The sequence below is a fragment of the Castor canadensis genome, chromosome 4, assembly GCF_047511655.1.
Source record: "Castor canadensis chromosome 4, mCasCan1.hap1v2, whole genome shotgun sequence".
NCBI classification, from domain to species: Eukaryota; Metazoa; Chordata; class Mammalia; order Rodentia; family Castoridae; genus Castor; species Castor canadensis.
This window is the reverse complement of record NC_133389.1, coordinates 179,478,357-179,498,200: the sequence shown is the minus strand read 5'-3', so window position 1 is coordinate 179,498,200 and position 19,844 is coordinate 179,478,357. Positions and strand designations below refer to the sequence as shown.

At 41.7% G+C, this 19,844-nt stretch overlaps 1 protein-coding gene across 1 annotated transcript; it reads right to left on the bottom strand.

The window, feature by feature from the left end:
* Positions 1–524: 524 nt before the first annotated feature.
* Positions 525–19,593, bottom strand: LOC141422666 (transient receptor potential cation channel subfamily M member 8-like). Its single transcript, XM_074072044.1, has 7 exons — positions 19,477–19,593; positions 15,328–15,401; positions 10,284–10,440; positions 9,214–9,391; positions 7,263–7,435; positions 1,728–1,902; positions 525–706 (listed from the first exon to the last, which is right to left on the bottom strand). The coding sequence occupies exons 1-7, from the start codon at positions 19,591–19,593 to the stop codon at positions 624–626; spliced, it is 957 nt and encodes a 318-aa protein (XP_073928145.1). The 3' UTR covers positions 525–623.
* Positions 19,594–19,844: the final 251 nt, after the last annotated feature.

Genomic DNA, 19,844 nt, shown 5'->3' with positions numbered 1-19,844 from the left:
AGAGTAATGGAAGGAGAAGAATGGACCAAAGTAAAGTATACTCACAGTGGGGATACACTGATAAACCCCTTTGAAATCAATTTAAATATTAATAATGAAAGACAGGACTGTATAATAAGTACAGGGTAGGGGGATAGTAGTGGGGGGGAAGATGAATGAAGGAGGTTAAGGTGAGGGTATATGGTTGATGGACTCATATACTTACTAAAATAGAACAAAGAAACCTCTTGCAATTGCTTTAAGTGGAGTGGGGAGGGGACTGAGAGGAAGAGATCATGGGGACAATGTAACTAATGTACAATATAAACATAATAGGAATTGTCACTATGAATCTTCCCCCTTGTATAATGAACACATCCTAATAAAAATTTATAATAAAAAAGATACAAGGGTGGATGCCACCTCTTCTCTTTGACAGGTTCATTGTTGAGGCTATTTGTGTGGCCCTATATTCTCCTCCCAAGTCTTCTCAGCTAAGGACCAGCCTGACCCTATTAGGGGTAGTGGAAAAACACTACCTACTTGCTGCAGCAAAAGTATTTGATCAAGATAGATAAGATAGGCTCCAAAGCCCTGAAAATACAAATCTGTTGGATAAGCTTGTTAACCAATCTTCTCAAAAACTAAACAGGACTCACTTTCAAAGTCTCTCTTCCACCACCCTGGGCAAAACACACAATGGGGATCTTGCCGCCATAGTTGGAATCTATAAAACAGAAAGAAAATTTTATGTTGTCAATGGAAATACTTGCCTACATTGAGGAACAGGTACACCAGGAGTTCTGCCCCAGAAGTCAAGGGTAAAGGGTAACAGCTACAACTCCTGAACTTGACCTTGACATTCTAGTCATTGATCACAGAGGATGAATCTTTGTGCACCAAACTAGCAAAATATGACATAGGCCATGTTGCAATTTGTCATTAATATTCAAAATGCTAAAGTCTGTGCTTCATTTACTTTTACTAATATAATTAGACTAGATTCAAGTTTATCCTTATAATAATGATCGCCTAGCTCATTTGCATAATCCTATGCTTTCTTGAGTACATGAGAAATTTGCACGACTAGGTGTTCTCTCAATGGAGTTTAGTGCATCTCTAAGTGTCTTCCTTCATGTATATCCCATTGTGAAAGGAAAACAATTAAGAACATCTCCAATAAGTTGCTGTGATGTCATCTATCATTAAATCACAGGGTAATCTGGTTCCATAGCAGGACACATCTCAATACCTTGTCCACAGGAAGAGAAAGTTCATGCTGCTTATCATGCCAGATAAAGGATTTCACTCACTTCCTGTCCTCTCCCCTGGAAACCAGTGTTGTAGATAGTTCTACTCCAAAGAAGTCAAGGTTCAAAACATTCAATAGCCTTCCAATTGTTGAGTGGTTGGCTGGTTTTCATCCATTTCTATCCTAGCTAATGGCATTGCTTCTTAAACTCATACTTACCCTATTTGTTTTTACATGCTAATTGAAGAAAAGCTGAAAGATTTCTATATTATAAACGACAGTGTAAGAAGGAAGTATTTGCCATTCCTTCAAAATGTTGAAGGGTACTCATCACAGTGACCCTGGCAGAAGCATTCCCAATAAGTCAAAGAAAGAAGAGAAATAATAGCTGTTCTTTGGCAGTAAAGACACTTAATCAAGAATTGACAGATACTGTTTTTGGTGGTGCTGACACTGGTAGCACACATGTCTAGTGTCCCACTTCCTAAATACTGACCTTGACTAGTGCGCTCAGAAATGTACTTTTCTAGCTGATTCCGGAGCTTTGCCTCAACAGTGGGATGGCCATGGCATCCATTGTCCACAAGCAGCAAGTGGGTGTGATTGTTGTCCAGTATATACAATGGGTCTCTCTTGAAGTCATCCATGATGTATTGAGCCGAAAAATACCCCTGAAACACACAGAGAAACTTGTTTGTGAGTTGCATGATGACATTTTTATGATCTTATTATTGCTAATCTTTTGGGTTGAAATATATTTTGAACCTGCCTTCTATAAATTCAGCAGGTCTCAAGGATCTGATACTACAGGCTTCCTTTTAAACATGAGGAAAGGAAGGTTCAAAATGGTTGGACCAACTTGGCCAACCAATCCAGTTTTTGACCCATCACCCTGAACTCTTTGGTGTAAATTCATTGAAGTGGAAAGCATTCAACAGAGTGCACATATATTTGTGTGTGTGTGTGTGCATGTGTACACAAGATGCTAATATATACACATACATTTTTGCTTGTAATCTTTTATATGCTAAGACCTTTGCCAGGCTATAGGAGTTGGAAAATGAATAAATTACCTTTGTATTTGAGAAGTACACAGTAACAGGACAATAAAAAGAAGCAATCAAATAGATACTTGGTCACCAAAATACTAGAGAATGGAAGACTACTACAGGAGCTTAAAGAAGGACATCCTTATCAAGAGGGTTCTTGGCTCCCAAACTCTAGAGCTGTTTAGTTTTTAAAGTATCAGAGCTGATTAAAAAGTATTTCAACTTAACTCTGAGAATAGAATGCAAGTTGAAATGTCAATGGGGAGAGGAAAGTTGTTGATTCTGCTAATGGTATATACAAAATCAGAACAAAGGCAGAGAAAAAGTAAATTGCAAACATTATAGCTCTACTGCCTAATCTTTCCTTGCAAGGTAGAGGCTCCGAGCAGGAGAGTCCTAATATGACAGATGACATAATATGTTCAAGACAGGCACATCCAGGTGGTTGAAGTATCAGTTTAAGATCCAATATGATTCCACTCAGTGAGTGTACATTTTTGTTGTTATTGTATCTGACAAAGGTATCATAAAGTTTAAGTAGAAAAACATAGTAATGTTACCATCAGCTGGCTGAGGTCCTTTGCCTCTACCTGGAAAGGAATTGTGGGTAAGCAAGGAGAAGCTCCTCCAGAGCTGGAAATCCTGGGCCCTTGAGTGCTCAAGATCTAGCTGCTGGACGAGTGGACCAGCACTGGACCCTTGAGTGCTCAAGATCTAGGTGCTGGACATGAGGCCTATTACTGCAGGTTTTAGAGACTATGGCTCTAGGTGCTCGTATTAAAGGCTTATCTCTCTGGGTTTTTACCACCAGCAGCCCTACATTGGGCTTTGAGCAGCAGTGGTCAGCAAGCAACTGAAGGCAGTGCCTTCTAGTGTTACAGCTTCCAGACAGAGCTCAGGTGCTGGGGCCCTCAACCCTACAGCAATGGCAGTGCAGCCCTCAGACCTAAAGTGTCTGAGACCCTTGACCCTTAAGGCTTGGCAGCTCCCCAGAGCTCTTCTAGTGAGCAGGGCCTATAGTTTCTCTTCTTTGGTTCTTCCAGCCTGCTGTCTTCCATGTTGTCTGCTGATGTTGTAACATTAGGCCCAATAAAAGGCTTCTCTCAAGTGATCTTTTCTTGCCTACTTTTGATTTTATTACTGAGTGGGCTGAGTTGGTAGCATGAAGAGAGGATGGCAAATGTAGCTATTCTTTGGCTGGATTGAAAAGGAAGCCAAACAGCACACCGGAAAGGGGGTGTGGCAAGGTATTTGCACCAATTCAGGCAGACTTTCATGCAAATTAAAGACTGTGTTTGTACCAAACATGGCCAGTCCCTTATGCAAATGAAGGACCATTTTATGCCAATCACAGCACAGGCCCTCATACAAATGAAGGACTGTGTTTGTACTAGTCATAGGCCTTCTGCTGGGCCCCCAAGAGAAATGCTTCCCCTACCGTCTGAAGGAAAATGGATCTCGGGTCAACTAGAGTTAATGGAGGCTAATCATGGCAAAAAATCTGGCACAGCTGTCAGAAACAGTTATGGCTGGGACAGTGCCTTCTGGAGCCAAAGTTGTGCTTGAGCAGCAAGTAGCTGTGATTGTCATGTAGCTTCCTCAAGGCATCCATGGAATGTTCAAAACAACTGGTGCTGACATGGGAGCAGTCTACATGGCTTCTTGATAGTCCTTCTCTCATGACAGCCAGGGCACCAGGGGAGGGTCTACCAGCTGTCAATTAGGGAGTCAAATTACCCTGACCCCCCAACATCTTGGCTTACTTTAAAGAAAAGCAAACATTAAAAGGGGTGCTTGCAATAAAGACTTATCATTAAGATTAATAATGATTAATAGTATTTAACAGTGCTTAATTCCTGCTCCAGCGTCCTAGGGAGAGGTGGCTCTTTCTAACCTATCTCAGTAACAAATAGCCTAGAAATGTTTGCAAAACAAGAATAACAAATGAAGCCTGTACTATCTTTAAGTGCATGCATTAATGCCACAATAATTCTAAAATATAGTGATGACTCAAGGGGAAAAATAAAAACTCTGAAAGAGATTCTAATAGCAGTTTAAAATTTCAGTGTTTTGAAGCATCGCGTTGTTTTAGATCAGCTAAACCTTGGTCCTGTTCCAGCCTCTCATCTGGCAGTAGTAGGTTTTGCAATAAAGCCTTGAGTTGAAACCACACAGGAAGAGATGGTCACAAAGTTATTATGAACAGTTGCTTTCTCAGACATTCAGGGAAATGGTAAAGAAACCAGGAAGCCAACAAAGATCACAAGAGTTTGCTATGGGACTATGCTAAGTCAACATGGATTATCATTAAGAAAAACATAAAAGGAACAACAACTAGCACTATAATTTAAATCTCAGAAATAGAAAATGCAGGAAGTAAAAGGAAAATTTAAATTATATTAAATATGTAAAATAATATATTAAATTCCATGACCCAGTGATAGTCATCATTAAAATTTTAGGTACATTTCAGTCTTTCCTAAGCATATATAGGTATTTATTTCATAATTTTATACTTAAAGTTATAAATATTTTACATACTACCAGGCCATCTTTGGAAATAGCCTTTTGATAACTATAATTTTCCTCCATGCTTATATAGCAAGCTACCGGAAGAGTTCCCTGTCTAGTAATAATCACTAGGTAATAAATATCTATTAATGAATTCTTAGTAGTATGGCTAGATATTTAGGCTTATACCAAGTCTTGGTTACTATAATACTTTAATGAATACCCCTACCCAACTATTAAACTCTAATGCTATGCTGGCATGATTGTTAGGTCTATAGTATGAACAGTTTTTATGTTCTTGACACATATTTCCAGGTAATTTTCTAAAAAGAGCACAAATTTGCTTCTTCTTCAGAAATTTATAAAGAGTCTATGCTTCTGTATGTAATGAAAGGCTGTACACATGTTTTTAAATTAGCAATGACTATGCTGTTAGTTTTACTGGCTAGGATAAACTATGTAACTCAGAGCAATTTGGAGGGTAATTTTTCATTTCCCTTTAAAGACATTCATTGATGCCCTCTTTTTAGATTTTTGAGTTCTTGAATCAATTTTGGAAAATTATAGTTTTACAGAAAAATTTCCATTTTTATTTTAGTTTCAGATTTATTGATATACAACTGTATGTGGATCTTCAGAATTTTCCTATCTATTGCTACATTTAATTTCTCAATTCTATATATTTCTTAAACTATTAAACCTATTTCAAAGAATAAAAATTATTTCTATTCTTTTTCTAATTAAATTATTCCTGATTGAATTTTTTCTTCTTTCTTTCCTTTAGTTTTTAAGTTGGCGTTAGGTCTTTATTTATTTTTGTCATTTTAAATTTTTAATTTTTGAATCAGATGTATTCATATGGGGGTGTTTCTTTTTACACTATTCTCTTTGAATGCTGCAGGTGTTAAAGGACCATGAGACATGGATCTGCCATTTATCAGATGTCTTAGTTAAGGGACTTTCTTAACTCTCTATGCCTCAGTTTTCTCATTTATAAGGAAAGCAGGTTTGTGTGAAGAGCAAGTGAATTAATATATGCAAAACACTTAGAAGTTGGTACATAGTAAATGCTGTTAAATAAATGTCAGCTACTGTTAGACAATTACTGAATGGCTTATTTACTTCATTCTTGCTACTAAAGGTATATGGCTATGTATTGTGTCTAAGTACAACTTAGTCCATATTGGTATAATAACATATGTGTTTTCATTTGCATTGTTTTCTAAGTGCCCTGAGATTATATTAAAAGCACAGTCTTGACCTGATATTTATTTACCAGATGGTTGGCTGTCTGTCTCGTAATTCCCAAGTGGTTGGCACTATTTAATCTCTACATATTCACTTCAGGTTTTACTTACTGACAGAGAACGGTCCTGAGAAATGACCTCCAGAAAAATATTGAAGTCTTTTATTGTTCCAATTCAAGATTAATGAATATATGAAGTGTGCATGCTGCCATGGGAATAAATATACACTCTAAGTTGACTCCATGCCTCTGACAAACAATACCAGTGGATAATGGTGCTCTGCCCTGCCCAGCCTGCCACCGCCTTCAAAGTCCTAATTTGTTCACTCACTTCTGAAGTTGGCACAATTAGATAACTCCATCCCATAATGACACAAGGTTATTATTATCACAACTCGGAGAAAGGAACAGACTCAAGACCATGCAGCTAGGAAAGGAGTGATTCCTGAAACCCAGCCTTCTCTCTCTCCAAACCCATCCTCCTTCCATCACACTGCTCTCTTGAAGATGCTCAAGAAATACCTTCCATTCTTTTATGTCTCAAAAATGTTAACTGAGGCAAGAAAGTAAAGGGGAAAAAAAACCATAGCAATCCCTAAATGCCTTAATATTTACTGTTTTAATGTCTATGGAGCTCCAGATAGAAAAAAGTGTAAATTAAATTTGGATTTCTGAACATCTGGTCCAGAGCTTCTGGGAAGGGAACACCTGTTGCTTAAGGCCCTCAACGTACTAGAAATAATGTTCACAAAGTTCCAGTCTTGATAGAAATCCTCATATGTCCACCGTGTACTTTGAAAATGAAGTGTATGTTGCTTACTGTAAACACACTCATAGGAAATGTCTGATTGGTGGCACTTATGGCTCTCTTGAGGCCAAGTAAAGTAGGGAGCACAGCAACTGATCTGAATTCCTGTGAGTGCAGCACAGCAATAAAGGATTGCACCATCACTGAAACTTTTGGGATGGATTCAGGTCAAGATTATAAAAAATGAAAGACCCCAAATATAACATAAGATTGCTGGGAACAATTTTTAATGAACAAAGCACATCTATTACTAGCTCCTTCCTAGTTTTTATTTCCTGAGATCCAATGGCTGTCCTTGAATGGCAGATTTTCCATGAGCTGGCTCCATCCATCACTGAGCCCCAGTGCTAGGACCCCAGCACTGTGGGTCTTCCTCCCACAGGACCTTGCAAATCTCCTGCCCTGCCCCTCCCATACCTCATCATCGCAATTCCTGATGAGGGTGTCCCGGTTGGAGACCATGCCCCAAGCTGCTATGCCGATGGCTATGATATTCTCTTCTGAGTTCCTGCTGATAGTGTTGTCTCTCACCACCTCGCCAATGTACTTCATCAGGCCATAATGGGTGCCTCCCGTGAGGATCCAAGCACCTGTGAATAAGCAGGGAAGCAAATTATCAGCTGGCGCTGGGTAAGGTTTCCATCCTGTGCTTACAGAGCCTAGAGAAGCCCTCCTGGTCTGTAAGTTCCAGAAGGAAGCATGGGCAGTCATGGTGGGAATGGGCTTTGCCTACCACAAGGAAGAAGAAGGGAACCCCAGGTCCTCAAGTGTTCCTGAGAACGCTTTGTTAGAAACACAGCTTCTGGGCCTCACTCCAGGTCTGCAGCCTCAGCTTCTCTGGAGGTGGGGCCAGCAAATCCACAGCTGTAATCAGTTTTCCTGGGAATCTTTTTATGAACAGTGAATGCCTGGCCCTGAGCCTATGAGTAAGGTATGCAGTGCCCACCACATCACCCCCTGGATAGCTGTTCACTCTGCTCCCAGACCTTGCATCTGATCAGATCAGAGTGCATCTTTCTTAAAGATCTGGTGCTGATAAATTTTGCTTTGCTATATTATTGGGTAATTTTGCACACTTTTTACAGGTTTATATTTGATGATCTCAATGCCAAGTGTTGTGCAGGCTTTTTTGCACAAAATGGATACAAACAAAATATCTATAATATTTAGCATAATGGAAATGAACCATCCACTGCCATCCATCCCAAGAGATGGGTTGGTGCACAGCTCTGTCTACCTCCATATTGACCCTTCATTGTCACCATTACCTGCCACTAGAGGACCCCCAAAATGTAAGGCCATCCTGTTTCTACTTGGCTTCAAGCCGAGGAGAAAACGCTCAAGCGCTGCAGGTGGAGTCTCACCTGCAGGAACCCACCCTAAAGGGCAGTCGCTGACCTCTTTTGACAGCTGCAGCCCTCTCCTCCAGCTGTTATAAAGTCCATTTGTTCACTGTTGTCTCCAATGGCTAATTCTACAGTTTTCAGCAATGAAAGACCTCCCAATATTTCAGACTAGTGTAATGCGACCCTTAGAAGTCTCATATCCATTTCCACCAGCTAGTTCTCACAGGTTCAGTGTTCCTTCCACCTTGCAAAGAGGCAACAGGAAGTGACCAGTGACCAACACCAGGGACTGTGAGACTACTGGCTTGGCGCTCTGGCTAACTGAAATAGAAATGGTCACTCTTCCAGGCCAGGGACTTTGGACTGTTTTCTTCTGCTGCATCCCTAGCACCTGAAGCAATTTTGGTCACAGAGTAGGCACTTAAATTGCTGAATGAATGAATGTTGTGTGTTCAGGATTTAGCGGTAAGGAAGCTAAATTGCTTAACAAAGCTAACTATCCACAGTAAGCCCTCTAGTGAGGAAATGGAGAATGAAAGGGTGCATCAAGAAGACACATATACAACTGTTCATTGTGTTATTTTTACAACTTTTCTATAGACTTGAAAAATTTCAAAATAAAAAGTTAAAAAGAGGAGATGCTAAGCTGAATATTTCAAGTAGCAAAGTCACCATTACTTGTTTATCTCAAACACAGGGTACTTACGATCTGCCAATCCAAATGAATTTTCCTTTTTCCGTTCACCAAAATATTCTGGGTCGAATTTTATGTGTGTCAACAAATATAAAAAGGAAACCTTAGGGAATTTCTTTCTAAGTAACATTATCCCCCAAAGAAGTACCTTACTGCTGATTTACAGTTACTTTCTGAATCCACGTGCCAGAGGTCCCTGGCTGCTCAGTGATTTGGGAACATTGCGTGTAATGACACTGATTGCTCAAGCAGCTGCGGGAGCACCTGGCCTCCGGGGGACTCGCACGTGGGAGCGCGGCCCCCGCAGCCCACCCGCGCAGGCGCGCACCTTTGGACTGCGCGATGTAGATCAGCCGGCTGAAGATCTTGCGCATGCGCGGCTTCAGGGCGAAGTTTTTGGCGCCGCCGGTCACGGAAATGACCAGGTTGGGCGTTTTCAGGTGCCAGTGCTGGGTCAGCAGCTCATAGAGGGTTTCCGCGTCCGTGTCGCAAGACAAACGGATGTACTGTGGGGGAAAGGGGGCAGCATCAGGACTGTGCGCTCCTGCCCCCCAGCTGCTGTGCGGTCACCTGCTCCTGGGGCAGGGGAGAGAGAAGAAGCATCGTAGCAAGGCAGGGCTCGCGTGCCAAGGCCCCGCAGGAAAGTGGAAGGAAATTTTGGGGAGTGGGTGACCGTCAAAGACCCACAAACCAAGTGGAGAATTTGGGACTCCAGCTGCAGCTCCTGAGGAGTTTAAAGCAGAGTCGAAGCAGGGTGGCTTTACATTTAGGGGGTCCTCTGGTGGCGGGGTCGGGTACACATGGAAGGGTCAAGATGGAGGTGGACAGAGCTGTGTGGAAGCAAGAGATAGCACCAACTCATCTCTTGGGAGGGACATCAGTGGATGGAGCTGGGAGGCCTTGGGGTCCCACCAAGACCAGGACAGGAGGTGGGAATGTGAGGGGACAAGGGCTGGGCTTTTAGCCCTGTTTTGGATCATTACACACCTTCCTAAAACTCCTCTTGAGAGCATGCAGTGTGGAAAGTTCTCTTCCTTGTACAGGGAAATGTCTGTCACCTTATCTCAGGAATGCCATACACCGAACTAAAGGGACAGGTCACGCAAGCATTCAACTGCCTTTAGTAGCAGTGAGGCTTGGCACAGATATTACAGGGACACCAGGAGTGTGGGCTAAGGCCCTGGGTGACAGTCCAGTCCTCACCTCTCAGGTTTTTCAGAAAGCATAATCTGATCACTTTTTTTTTTTTTACAAAATTTATCTTTTTCTGCAATCATTTTTGACAGTTTATTATGCATATCTCCTTCCTCCATCTTACTAGACAATTCTAGGTAACTCAGGTAACCCAAGTTACCTTAGTATACACACTCTTCACTAAGGCAGAAAATCATTGTTTACCTTTCCTTTCTTTCCCAGTGTCTCAAACTGAATATCCCCAAACGCATCCGTTGGAAACTCCTTGGTGTGTTTCTTGTAATTCCACTTCTCATTTTCATTGATCTGGGTGCCCTCGATGTGCTGGCTTTGGGCATAACCACACTTGCACACGTTTTCCCTGAGACGGATGATGTTCACAGGAAGGAACACATTTCATTCAAACTGCTTAAATCATTCATCACATTTCTTGGAATAAACCATGCATTATTAACTTAAATAAACACAATAAGAAATTTTACCAGCACATCTTATTTTCAGACTATTTTCTTCATCTCGGTTGTCTAGAAACCATTTCGGTGTTTTATTTCTATTGTTTGTTATCTGCTCACCGATGGGCTGGTGGTGAGCTGGTTGCTGGGGTAGGAGAGCAGAACCCTTCCGTCATGGAGCCTGTCATCTCTAAGTAACCGTGAGGCTGTTATGGGACTGGAGTTCAGGAATCTAGGATCTGCTTATTCAGCTTCTCACACAGGATCCCTGGGGTGGGCCTCGGTCCCAACCTTCCCAGTTTTCCAGCTAGTCATGGTCCTTCAAGAAGAAGTAGCTATCCTTTCCATGGGCTTTCCTCACTGTAGAGACATGGTCCCCGGTGGGGGCCCAGGGTATTCCAGAATTTAAAGAAACCATTCTTTCTCTACTGGACATTAGCTGCTTGGGAGAGTGTCAATAATTTGGGATAGACAAGAACAAAGTATGCAATAAACAAACACTAGCTCTTCCCATTAAACGTACAATAGAACTAAATGTAGTTATCTATTAGATGGCATATGAATGACAGGAAGATGGAAGAGCATAGAAAAATACACAGAAGTGCTAGCTCCTCTTCCTCCCTTCTGCAACATACTGTTGTAGTCATTCAACAAATACTGATTGAAAATCCATTCTGAGTCAGAACTCCAGCTGAGCTTCATGACAGCTCAAGATGAGCTGGATATGGTTCTTGCCCTCTAGTTACTCAGCCTCTCCTGGGAGTGACGAAGTACAAAACTGGCAAAGAGCATTGAGGAACAGACAAAGCACTTCCTTTTGTCCTGGCACAATCTCTCTCTCAGTCTAACTGCGAGAGTTGGAAATAGCACAAAGCTTCTAGTGTGCCAGGTGCATGGCACATGCCCTGTCAAGTGACCTTCAGCTTATGGTGATGTGTGCACACAATTCAAAGAATAATGAAGGATGCTACACCCAAAGAAAAGCAAACATACAGTTAAAAAAAAATCCACAGTCAGGCAGGCTCATGCCTGTAATCCTAGCTGCAAGGGAGACTGAGATTGGGAGGATCATGGTTCAAGGACAGCCCATGCAAATACTTGCCAAGACCCCATCTCCAAAATAACTAGAGCAAAATGGTGTGGTTCAAGTGGTAGAGTACCCACTTAGCAAGTGCAAAGCCATAAGTTCAAACCCCAGTTCTGCCAAAAAAAAAAAATCCACAAACATATTCCATGACCAATTGCCTTCTTCCCCATCAAGGGCTGAGAGCTGTAGCTCTAAAAAGATGAACAGTAACAGCAAAAAGGCTCTAATTTGACCCCAAATAAGTCTCCCTCTGTTCATCTCCTTCCAACTTCTTTCTGTCTGTCCCACTCACTGGATCCTGGCTCTCTCTTGGTGTCTCTCCAATCAGCCTTTGGAGGAGACTCAGAACAGTGCTAGGAACTCAAGGCCATGGCCAGTATAGAAGGATAACAGAGTGCAGTCCTGGGAAGGCTGGTGAGTAACAGAGTGCAAGGCAAGTTTGACTACTGAAATAGGCCAGAAGAGGGGCAGAGCAAAAATACAATGGAGCAAGAGAGGGCCACCACTACCATCATGATTGATCAGATGTTCTGATTTGCCCCAGATACGTCCCAATTTACACTTGTCATCCAAGTCTATTAGAATCAGTGCTGTCATACTCATCAGTGTTCTAATTCCATAATAAAGTATGTGGTCACCCTAATCACTAACCTGCTAGAAAAGGCACCCCCTCTAGAAGATGTGGGCCTACACCAGGGTACAAGAATAGATCACAGGACTCAATCCCCACCATCTTTGTGTAGTACGCAGCCCAGACAACCATACACAGTGACCCTGGGGCAAAGATTACCTATATAGGCTGAGCCAGATACAGATACTCAAGCTGAGGAACTCTTGTTAGGGTTTACTTCTGGTTGAATTCTTTGTTTTATATTCTCAATCCCAATCTTTCTACCATGTAAAGGCATTCAGCAAATATCGTCTGAATGGATGAACAAATGAGAGAATGAACACACTGACTGATACTCTTGTAAATAATTTATGTCCTCATTCATCCTCAATGATTTATAGAGTAGGTATATTTTTCATGCATAAATTGTCATGACCAGAGGAAGGACTGTGCTTTCAGGGTCTTCTTCTGCATTGAGTTTGTTTGTATGTGGCAAAATGAAGGGTTAACTCTAAAAACACTCTAGTGGTAGGTCACATTTTTATTTACAAGGTGGTAAGGGTGATATGCATTTCTATGACTGTTTCTAAAAATACAGTAGGGGAATACAAATTCATTGGTTTGTAGGCAAGTTTTATGGCCATTCCAAAAGCAGATGGATTGTGGTCACACCAAATTGTGACCAAGTTTCTACTGCCTGGAAGCAATTGGCTTCCATTGATTACATGGACATAGAGTTGGTCTGCTAGTACAGATCTTGTTGAAGTGCTGAAAGCTCAGGGGACTACCAGAGCCACTCAACAGGGATTGCAATGAGGAACAGGGCACCTCTGCTGGCATTTCCACAGAAGCTTCTCTCCTCAGGGGAAGCTGCAGCTGATGCCTCCCTGCAGGTCCCTAATGGAGGTTACACGTTGCACATGGGCCCCACTGAAACTGCAATTGCTGTGTAGATGATGGTCTACACTGTTGGATTAAGATGAGTCTATTCATGCACCCAAATCCTGTGGAACTGTCCACAATAGATAGGCCCAGGGATAGGAAGTTAATCCAGGGTTAACATTGGCTTCCCTTTCTTGGGAATTTGGGACCAAGTTTGAAATTAGAACCAAAATATTTACTCCCACCTCCCTCTAGGCCTCAGCTTGCAATATGAAAGACCCAAGCAATACAACACAGACATGTCTACACTGAGAAAAGAAGAAGTGGGCGTGCCAGGAGAGGTAGAGATGGGAGGTGGGCAGAGAGGACTTCCTGAGTCCCCCCCCATGTCCAGTTGTGGTTTCTATCCATTTTAGAGGCCCAGCCACTCTGTGTGCTTAGATAAAATTCTTGTCTCCTTATAGGAAATCCTTCTTTTAAGTTAAACTAGTTGAGCTCTTTGTAACCAAAGGTCTTCATTACCTTATTCAAAATATTTATCAAATATTCAATACTTTTAGAACTATAAAAATTGAGCTACAGACCAGATCCAAAATCACCCCTCTAGTAGCATCCTTGCCTCCAGGTGCCACTAATAAAAGGAAATCCTATTCAAGAAAGGGCATTTTTTATAGAGCTCTCATTCCATCCTTTGGGCCCTCTGCCCAAATCGAGTCTCAGACCAAGGCTTTTTAATTACATCCTCTAGTATTGTAGATATAGGACAGTGCTGTGTCACACCTCTGTGAATGTACCTGCTTTATGATACGTAATAGTGACCATGATTTATCAGAACTGCTTTGAATGGTACTCCTCCAAAATGGTTTCTTTCCAGATGATGATGGAGAAGTTAATTAAAAAATGAGCAAGTGAGCAAATGAATGCATTGAATCCTGCTGGTCATTCTTGCAGAAGATGTACCTGGATCTAATGAAACCATTTTAATTCTAACCTGTGCTCTTCTTGTTCCTCTCTGCCCCTTCTCTTTTGCCTGTGGGAATGGAGGAAAGAGTGTAGCTACTAATTGATTAGAAGTTACTGGTATAGTTTATAACCAAAAGATTGAACTTCTTTTGAACACAGCAGGGATGTGAAAATAAGAAGGAACATTAGAATCAACTCTGGTTCTAACCTTGTCATGGCTGCCCCCTCTCTCTATGAACTTGAGCCAATTATTCTCTTTCCTGAACTGAATTCTCTTATCCTAAAACCTAGCAAAAGCATACCTCAGGGGTTGAGGTAGGGATTCAATGAGGTTCAATGAGATAGCATATAAAATGCCTACCATAATGCCTCAGAGTTTCAAACGTTCTCAGATATGTTTCTTGACTTAGTATGAATTATTAAATGAACATCAGAAAAACTCAAAGATCTCTATTTTGCCATTGGTATAAACTTGCTCATCATGAGTCATTCTGACAGAGTATAAACTCTGTAAGTCATTTATTTAATCCCTGAATGTTTCACCAAAGAATTTCGCTGTTAATCTATTCATTTGGCTCAAAAATAACACAGTGGATTCATTGGTTTATTCAACTCATGTCTTCTGAGCATCTCCTATGTGATATGACTTTGCATACTTGATTCTAAAACTGCAAATCCCCTTGCAAGATAGATGTGATGACTATTTGACAAATAACCCCAATAAGACCCAGTGGGGTCAGTATTCATCCAAGGTCACATGGAAGATAGACAGGGATTTGAACCCAGGCTTTCAGATTTCAATGTGTAACATTTACTGAGTATCTCCTGTGTGTCAGGTTGGGGGGTTGTCTTTGTAACAGAACCTTGATGTAGACCTAGAGTAGATGGACATCCCGTTAGAAGTGAAGGTCAAAGACCCAGCTGAGAAGAGTCTGACAGAGAAGCCAGTAGGATTGGCACATGTGCACATGCATGGTGTTGCCTGGCAACTGCTGTAAAGCAATATTCATTGTCGAGGCCACCAGGTGGGCTTGTGGGAATTCTGAAGGGAGTGATAGCCCTCTCATTGACTTGATCAACTGCTGTATTGTCAAAGCTAAAATCATACCGGAAATGATGTCACTGGGGAACAACTGTAAGGTACTTGTCAAAACCCTCTTTCTCACACACCAAGCATTTTTTTGCTTGTTGTAATGTTGCTTGATAATGATTTCTTTTTAAACACGGAAGCAAAAATGGAGGGAAATAGCTTACGTGGCCCTGGAATCTTTGGTGAAGAAGACACATTCCCGTTTCTTAAAATTTGCTTGAATAAAATTCACCAATTCCTTTGGAGAAAGAACATCAATCAGATAACACGTTACTAGTTTATTCTCACTCCCTGCTGATATTAATGAATACCAAATATACCCTAAATGTACTTCAAAGGTTTTTTATAATTGACCACATGCTCATAACATCCTGCATTTCTCTATGCTTTCAATCTGTACCAAGTTTTTTTTAAGAGGCATACATTTAAATTGTATAACCAAATGAAAACCTTTACAAAAGTTTCTTTGAGTTATCTTGTACATAAATGGCATGATACACATGCAATTTTTCAGTCTCTAAGGCCACGGGGGGGGATATATAAGCATTGGTAACAGTTTCGTATTTGGAAAAGTTACCAGTGCAGATTCCATTCCTCTTCTGCTTACATTTTAAAAGGAAATACATTCCAAAAATTGCTTTCATTGTTGTTTTTATCCTGCCATGGGACATCTAGGCACATCTAGGAACTTTATGACAAACAACAAAAGTCTTTTCAGCCAGAAACATCCCTCACATTGGCAGGATCAGCATCTCCTTTCTTCCATGGCACTCTCACCACCCACACAGACAGATGTGATAAAACACTAGTCAAGTCTCACTTGCCTCCACTCAGTCATCTTGGTATGACACTATGGGTGATTTTTTTCTACCCCCTGACCTTTTGTTTTAACAGTTTTCAGCTGATGCTCATGAAGAGAGTGAGTCCTTGTAATTGTGCCACTAATAAAAGGAAATCCTATTCAAGAAAGGGCATTTTTTATAGAGCTCTCATTCCATCCTTTGGGCCCTCTGCCCAAATCAAGTCTCAGACCAAGGCTTTTTAATTACATCCTCTAGTATTGTAGATATAGGACAGTGCTGTGTCACACCTCTGTGAATGTACCTGCTTTATGATACGTAATAGTGACCATGATTTATCGGAACTGCTTTGAATGATACTCCTCCAAAATGGTTTCTTTCCAGATGATGATGGAGAAGTTAATTAAAAAATGATGTCAGGTACCACAACAGTAATAGAACTTTGCTATTTTTTCTGGGGATTTATTTATTTATTTTCCTTCTTTCTTTCTTTAAATGGAGTGCTGGGTCTTTCTGCAATTTTGCTCAGATGACTACAGAACCTGCAAATACTGTTGCTGCTATTGATACACAGCACACTGCTATTATGGTATATATCTGCATACATATATATACATGCTGTCAACTTTGGAAAACAGTATCCCAGTTTACCATATTGACTTGTCATTGTATAGAAAATAATGGACATATTGGTCTAGAAATGTTATACTTCGTTTCTTTTCCATTTGTATAAGAGTAACACACTGAATTAAATATTTAAGGTCTTATCTTTGTGGGTTTGATTACAGAAACTAATAAAGTATTCTCTAAATAATGAAAAAAATTGACAGAAGCAAGGTATTTGAAAACAGATGAAAAAATACTTTGAAAATACCTATACTCCTCAAAATGAGAGAAGATATTTGCAACATATATTAATCATCACAAGATTGGTGACCAAAATACATAAGGAATATAAATCAATAAGAATAAGGCAGATAACCTAATGAGAAAATGGCAAGAGGCAAAATCAGATACTGAATAAAAGAGAACACACAAATAACCCATAAACACATGAAAAGCTCAACCTCATTAGTAGTGAAGCAAATGTAAGGTAAAACTGCAGTGAGAGTCCATTTCACACCACATGTTGACAGAAATTAAAAAGACAACTAATAGCCAGTCTGGGTGAAGGGAAGGGCAAGGGCCTCATGCCCTAATGGGTGGGTGAGTAAATTGGTACAACCACTCAGGAAAATTGCCCACGGTTGCCAATAAAGTCACTGCTCTTGGGACTCTTTCCTTGTGGAGAGAGGCAGTTTCCCCTGAGTGATCTGTGCACTTGGAATGCCTGGCGAGGAGTTTTCAGCTTTGGAAGACGTTCTACACTGAAGAGACGGGGCTAGGAAATTCCCTTTCCCTAGCAGCCCACATTCACTTCCTGCAGGTCACCAGGTGCTGGCATCTGGCATGGCTGGTCTTGTGAGAGGCTGGCCCTGTCTCTTGTCCCCCACAGTGAGGCCCACAACAACCATGCACTGAAAAGGAAGGGGACCCTTTCCTGGAATGAAGTCCACAGTTTCTCTCCTCCCTTCCTACTCCCTGCCCTGGCAAGTGTTGCATATTGGAGAATGGGGACTATTTACCTCCTCCTTCCCAAAATCTTCTTCATAAGTTTCTTAAGTCCAGACCCTATAAAAGAGAGGTTTTACTTTCCCACCATGCTTCAATACAAAGAACATTTTCCAGGGAGACCCAGCTTACAAGTCCAAGAATGGTAAGAGTGGTGTTTCTCCCAATAGCACATAAAGAATGCTTATAGGACAATTCCAAGTATACTAAAAACAGAGAATACTGAGCAACATAAAATTGTAAATAGAAGCAAGGAGAGGGTGACACAAAATTCAAGAGAGTGGTTATGACCTTTGACAGGAGAGAGGACACTTAACAGGGAGGATACGTGGGCGACTTCTGTTTCTCAAGCTAGAGGTTGGTGCCAGGGCTTGCCTGATAACATTCTTCTTTAAACCAGAAATTTATATTTGTACATCTTTTCCTATGTGTGAGTCACAAAGAAAATTTAGGGAAAAAAGTAGTTTCTATGCTCCTCTGTGTACAAAACTTGAGAATCTCTGAAGCCCGTTTTGCACTCATAATGCTTTTTATTTGAGTCAGTGGAACATACATGGAGGAAACCCAACGGCAGGGTAAGTTGTGAAATCAAGGATCCTGGGAGAGGGTTAATGATAAAATGCTGCTCAGCAGTGAAGTCCCTTTGAACCTGCCCTTTGCAGAGGTCTGTGTGCTCAGGAGGCAAAAGGGACTCCCCAAAACTGAGAAGCCCTGGGGACATCTCATGAGATCTATCCTGGAAGGATGCCTGCACCCAGGATGGTGAGAGGACATGCAATAGGAAGCCATTAGAGCCTGGGAAGAGAAAGTGTCAGCCTTGGTCTACCTCCCAGGGGCACAGATGACCGAAGCCAAGTAGACCTCTGCACAAGTCCTCCCAAAGGTGCTTCAGTACCTGGAGCCCAAGAAGAGCAAGGAGTAAGAACATTGGAGAAGTCCCTACCGCCTTTGCCCACCCTTTGCCATGGGGCAAGACTAGGGTGAGACATGAGAGCAAAATCTAAGGAGGCACTCAGTTCCCAGAGCCTGAAAGTGCAGAGGTGGGACCCTCTGCATGAGCTTCCTTAAATTTTGTGTCCTTGCCCAATCCCAGCCTCAGCCCCAGCCAAGTATGGTAGAAGGCTTTGGTTTGTTCCTTTCTGCGCATTTCTTACAGCTCAATAATACGACATAAAGTCAGCCCCATGCAACCTACCAATCAGATCAAAATACTATGTGACCAACACTCCAACTACCCCCATTCTGGCTCCTTCCCTCTCTTTGCAAAACTAGCTGCAATTCTGGCTTTTAACACTGTAGTCAAAGGGAACTGGCTGTCAGGCTAGAATATTGTCTTTATTTTCCAACAAATGGGAAGGAATTATATGTGGTGTCAGCAAGATGTAAGGGAGACCACCTCCTGCAGGCATGCCACCTGAGCCCAGTTTATCCCAGAAGCCACAACTGGGCACCTCCAAACCCGAAGGCAATGTGGATGATGGCTTGGGATGAGGAGAGGTGGAACCAAAAAGAAGGATCAGGAGGCCACTGCAAGAATAAATGCAGAAGCACCCAACTGAGACACTGGCCATAGAGCAGGAAAGTTGACTTTAAGAACCAGCCCTGAACCCACAGGACCAGGAGCAAGAGTGCCTAGCACAAGATAGTGAACTATTAAAAACACACTGCTTAAGTTTTCCTAAAAGTCATTAGCAAAGACATCATGGAATGACTTATTAAGACCACAGTTTTAATTGTAAAAAGAAATGCTTGAAAAACAACACAGAAATGACAATGCTTTTACATTAGACAGAAAACCAACACAACAAATACTATACAGCTCATTGAGAGATCATCTCTTTAAAGAAGGCACATTGGTCACCAAAGTGGTGCTGTGTCAAATGGCAGTGGTGTTTGACTTACACTGTCACTGTAGGACACGTCTGTGCTCCGAGACACACTGGAATACAGGGTCCTGGTGCTGCCCAAGGTGCCGTTCCTCCTGCTCCTCATGCTGAGCCTGGCTCCCTCAAAGGACATCTTTTCTGTGAAGATTTGGGGATGAGGGGTGTTACAAACAGTAAAAAGGCTTCCCTCAAAGCATTGCCCCATCACCCCTTCCTGCCACCCTCTCCTCTTTGCCATGTGCAGTGTCCATGCTTCATTTGGCCACCTAAGAAATTATACCCCTGCCTCAGTCCTCAGGGACTCATGTGCAGTCAATTACCAAAAGCCACTCCTAAGTACCAGCCAAATATCCCCTTGCTCACCCCTCATAGTGTAAATATCCA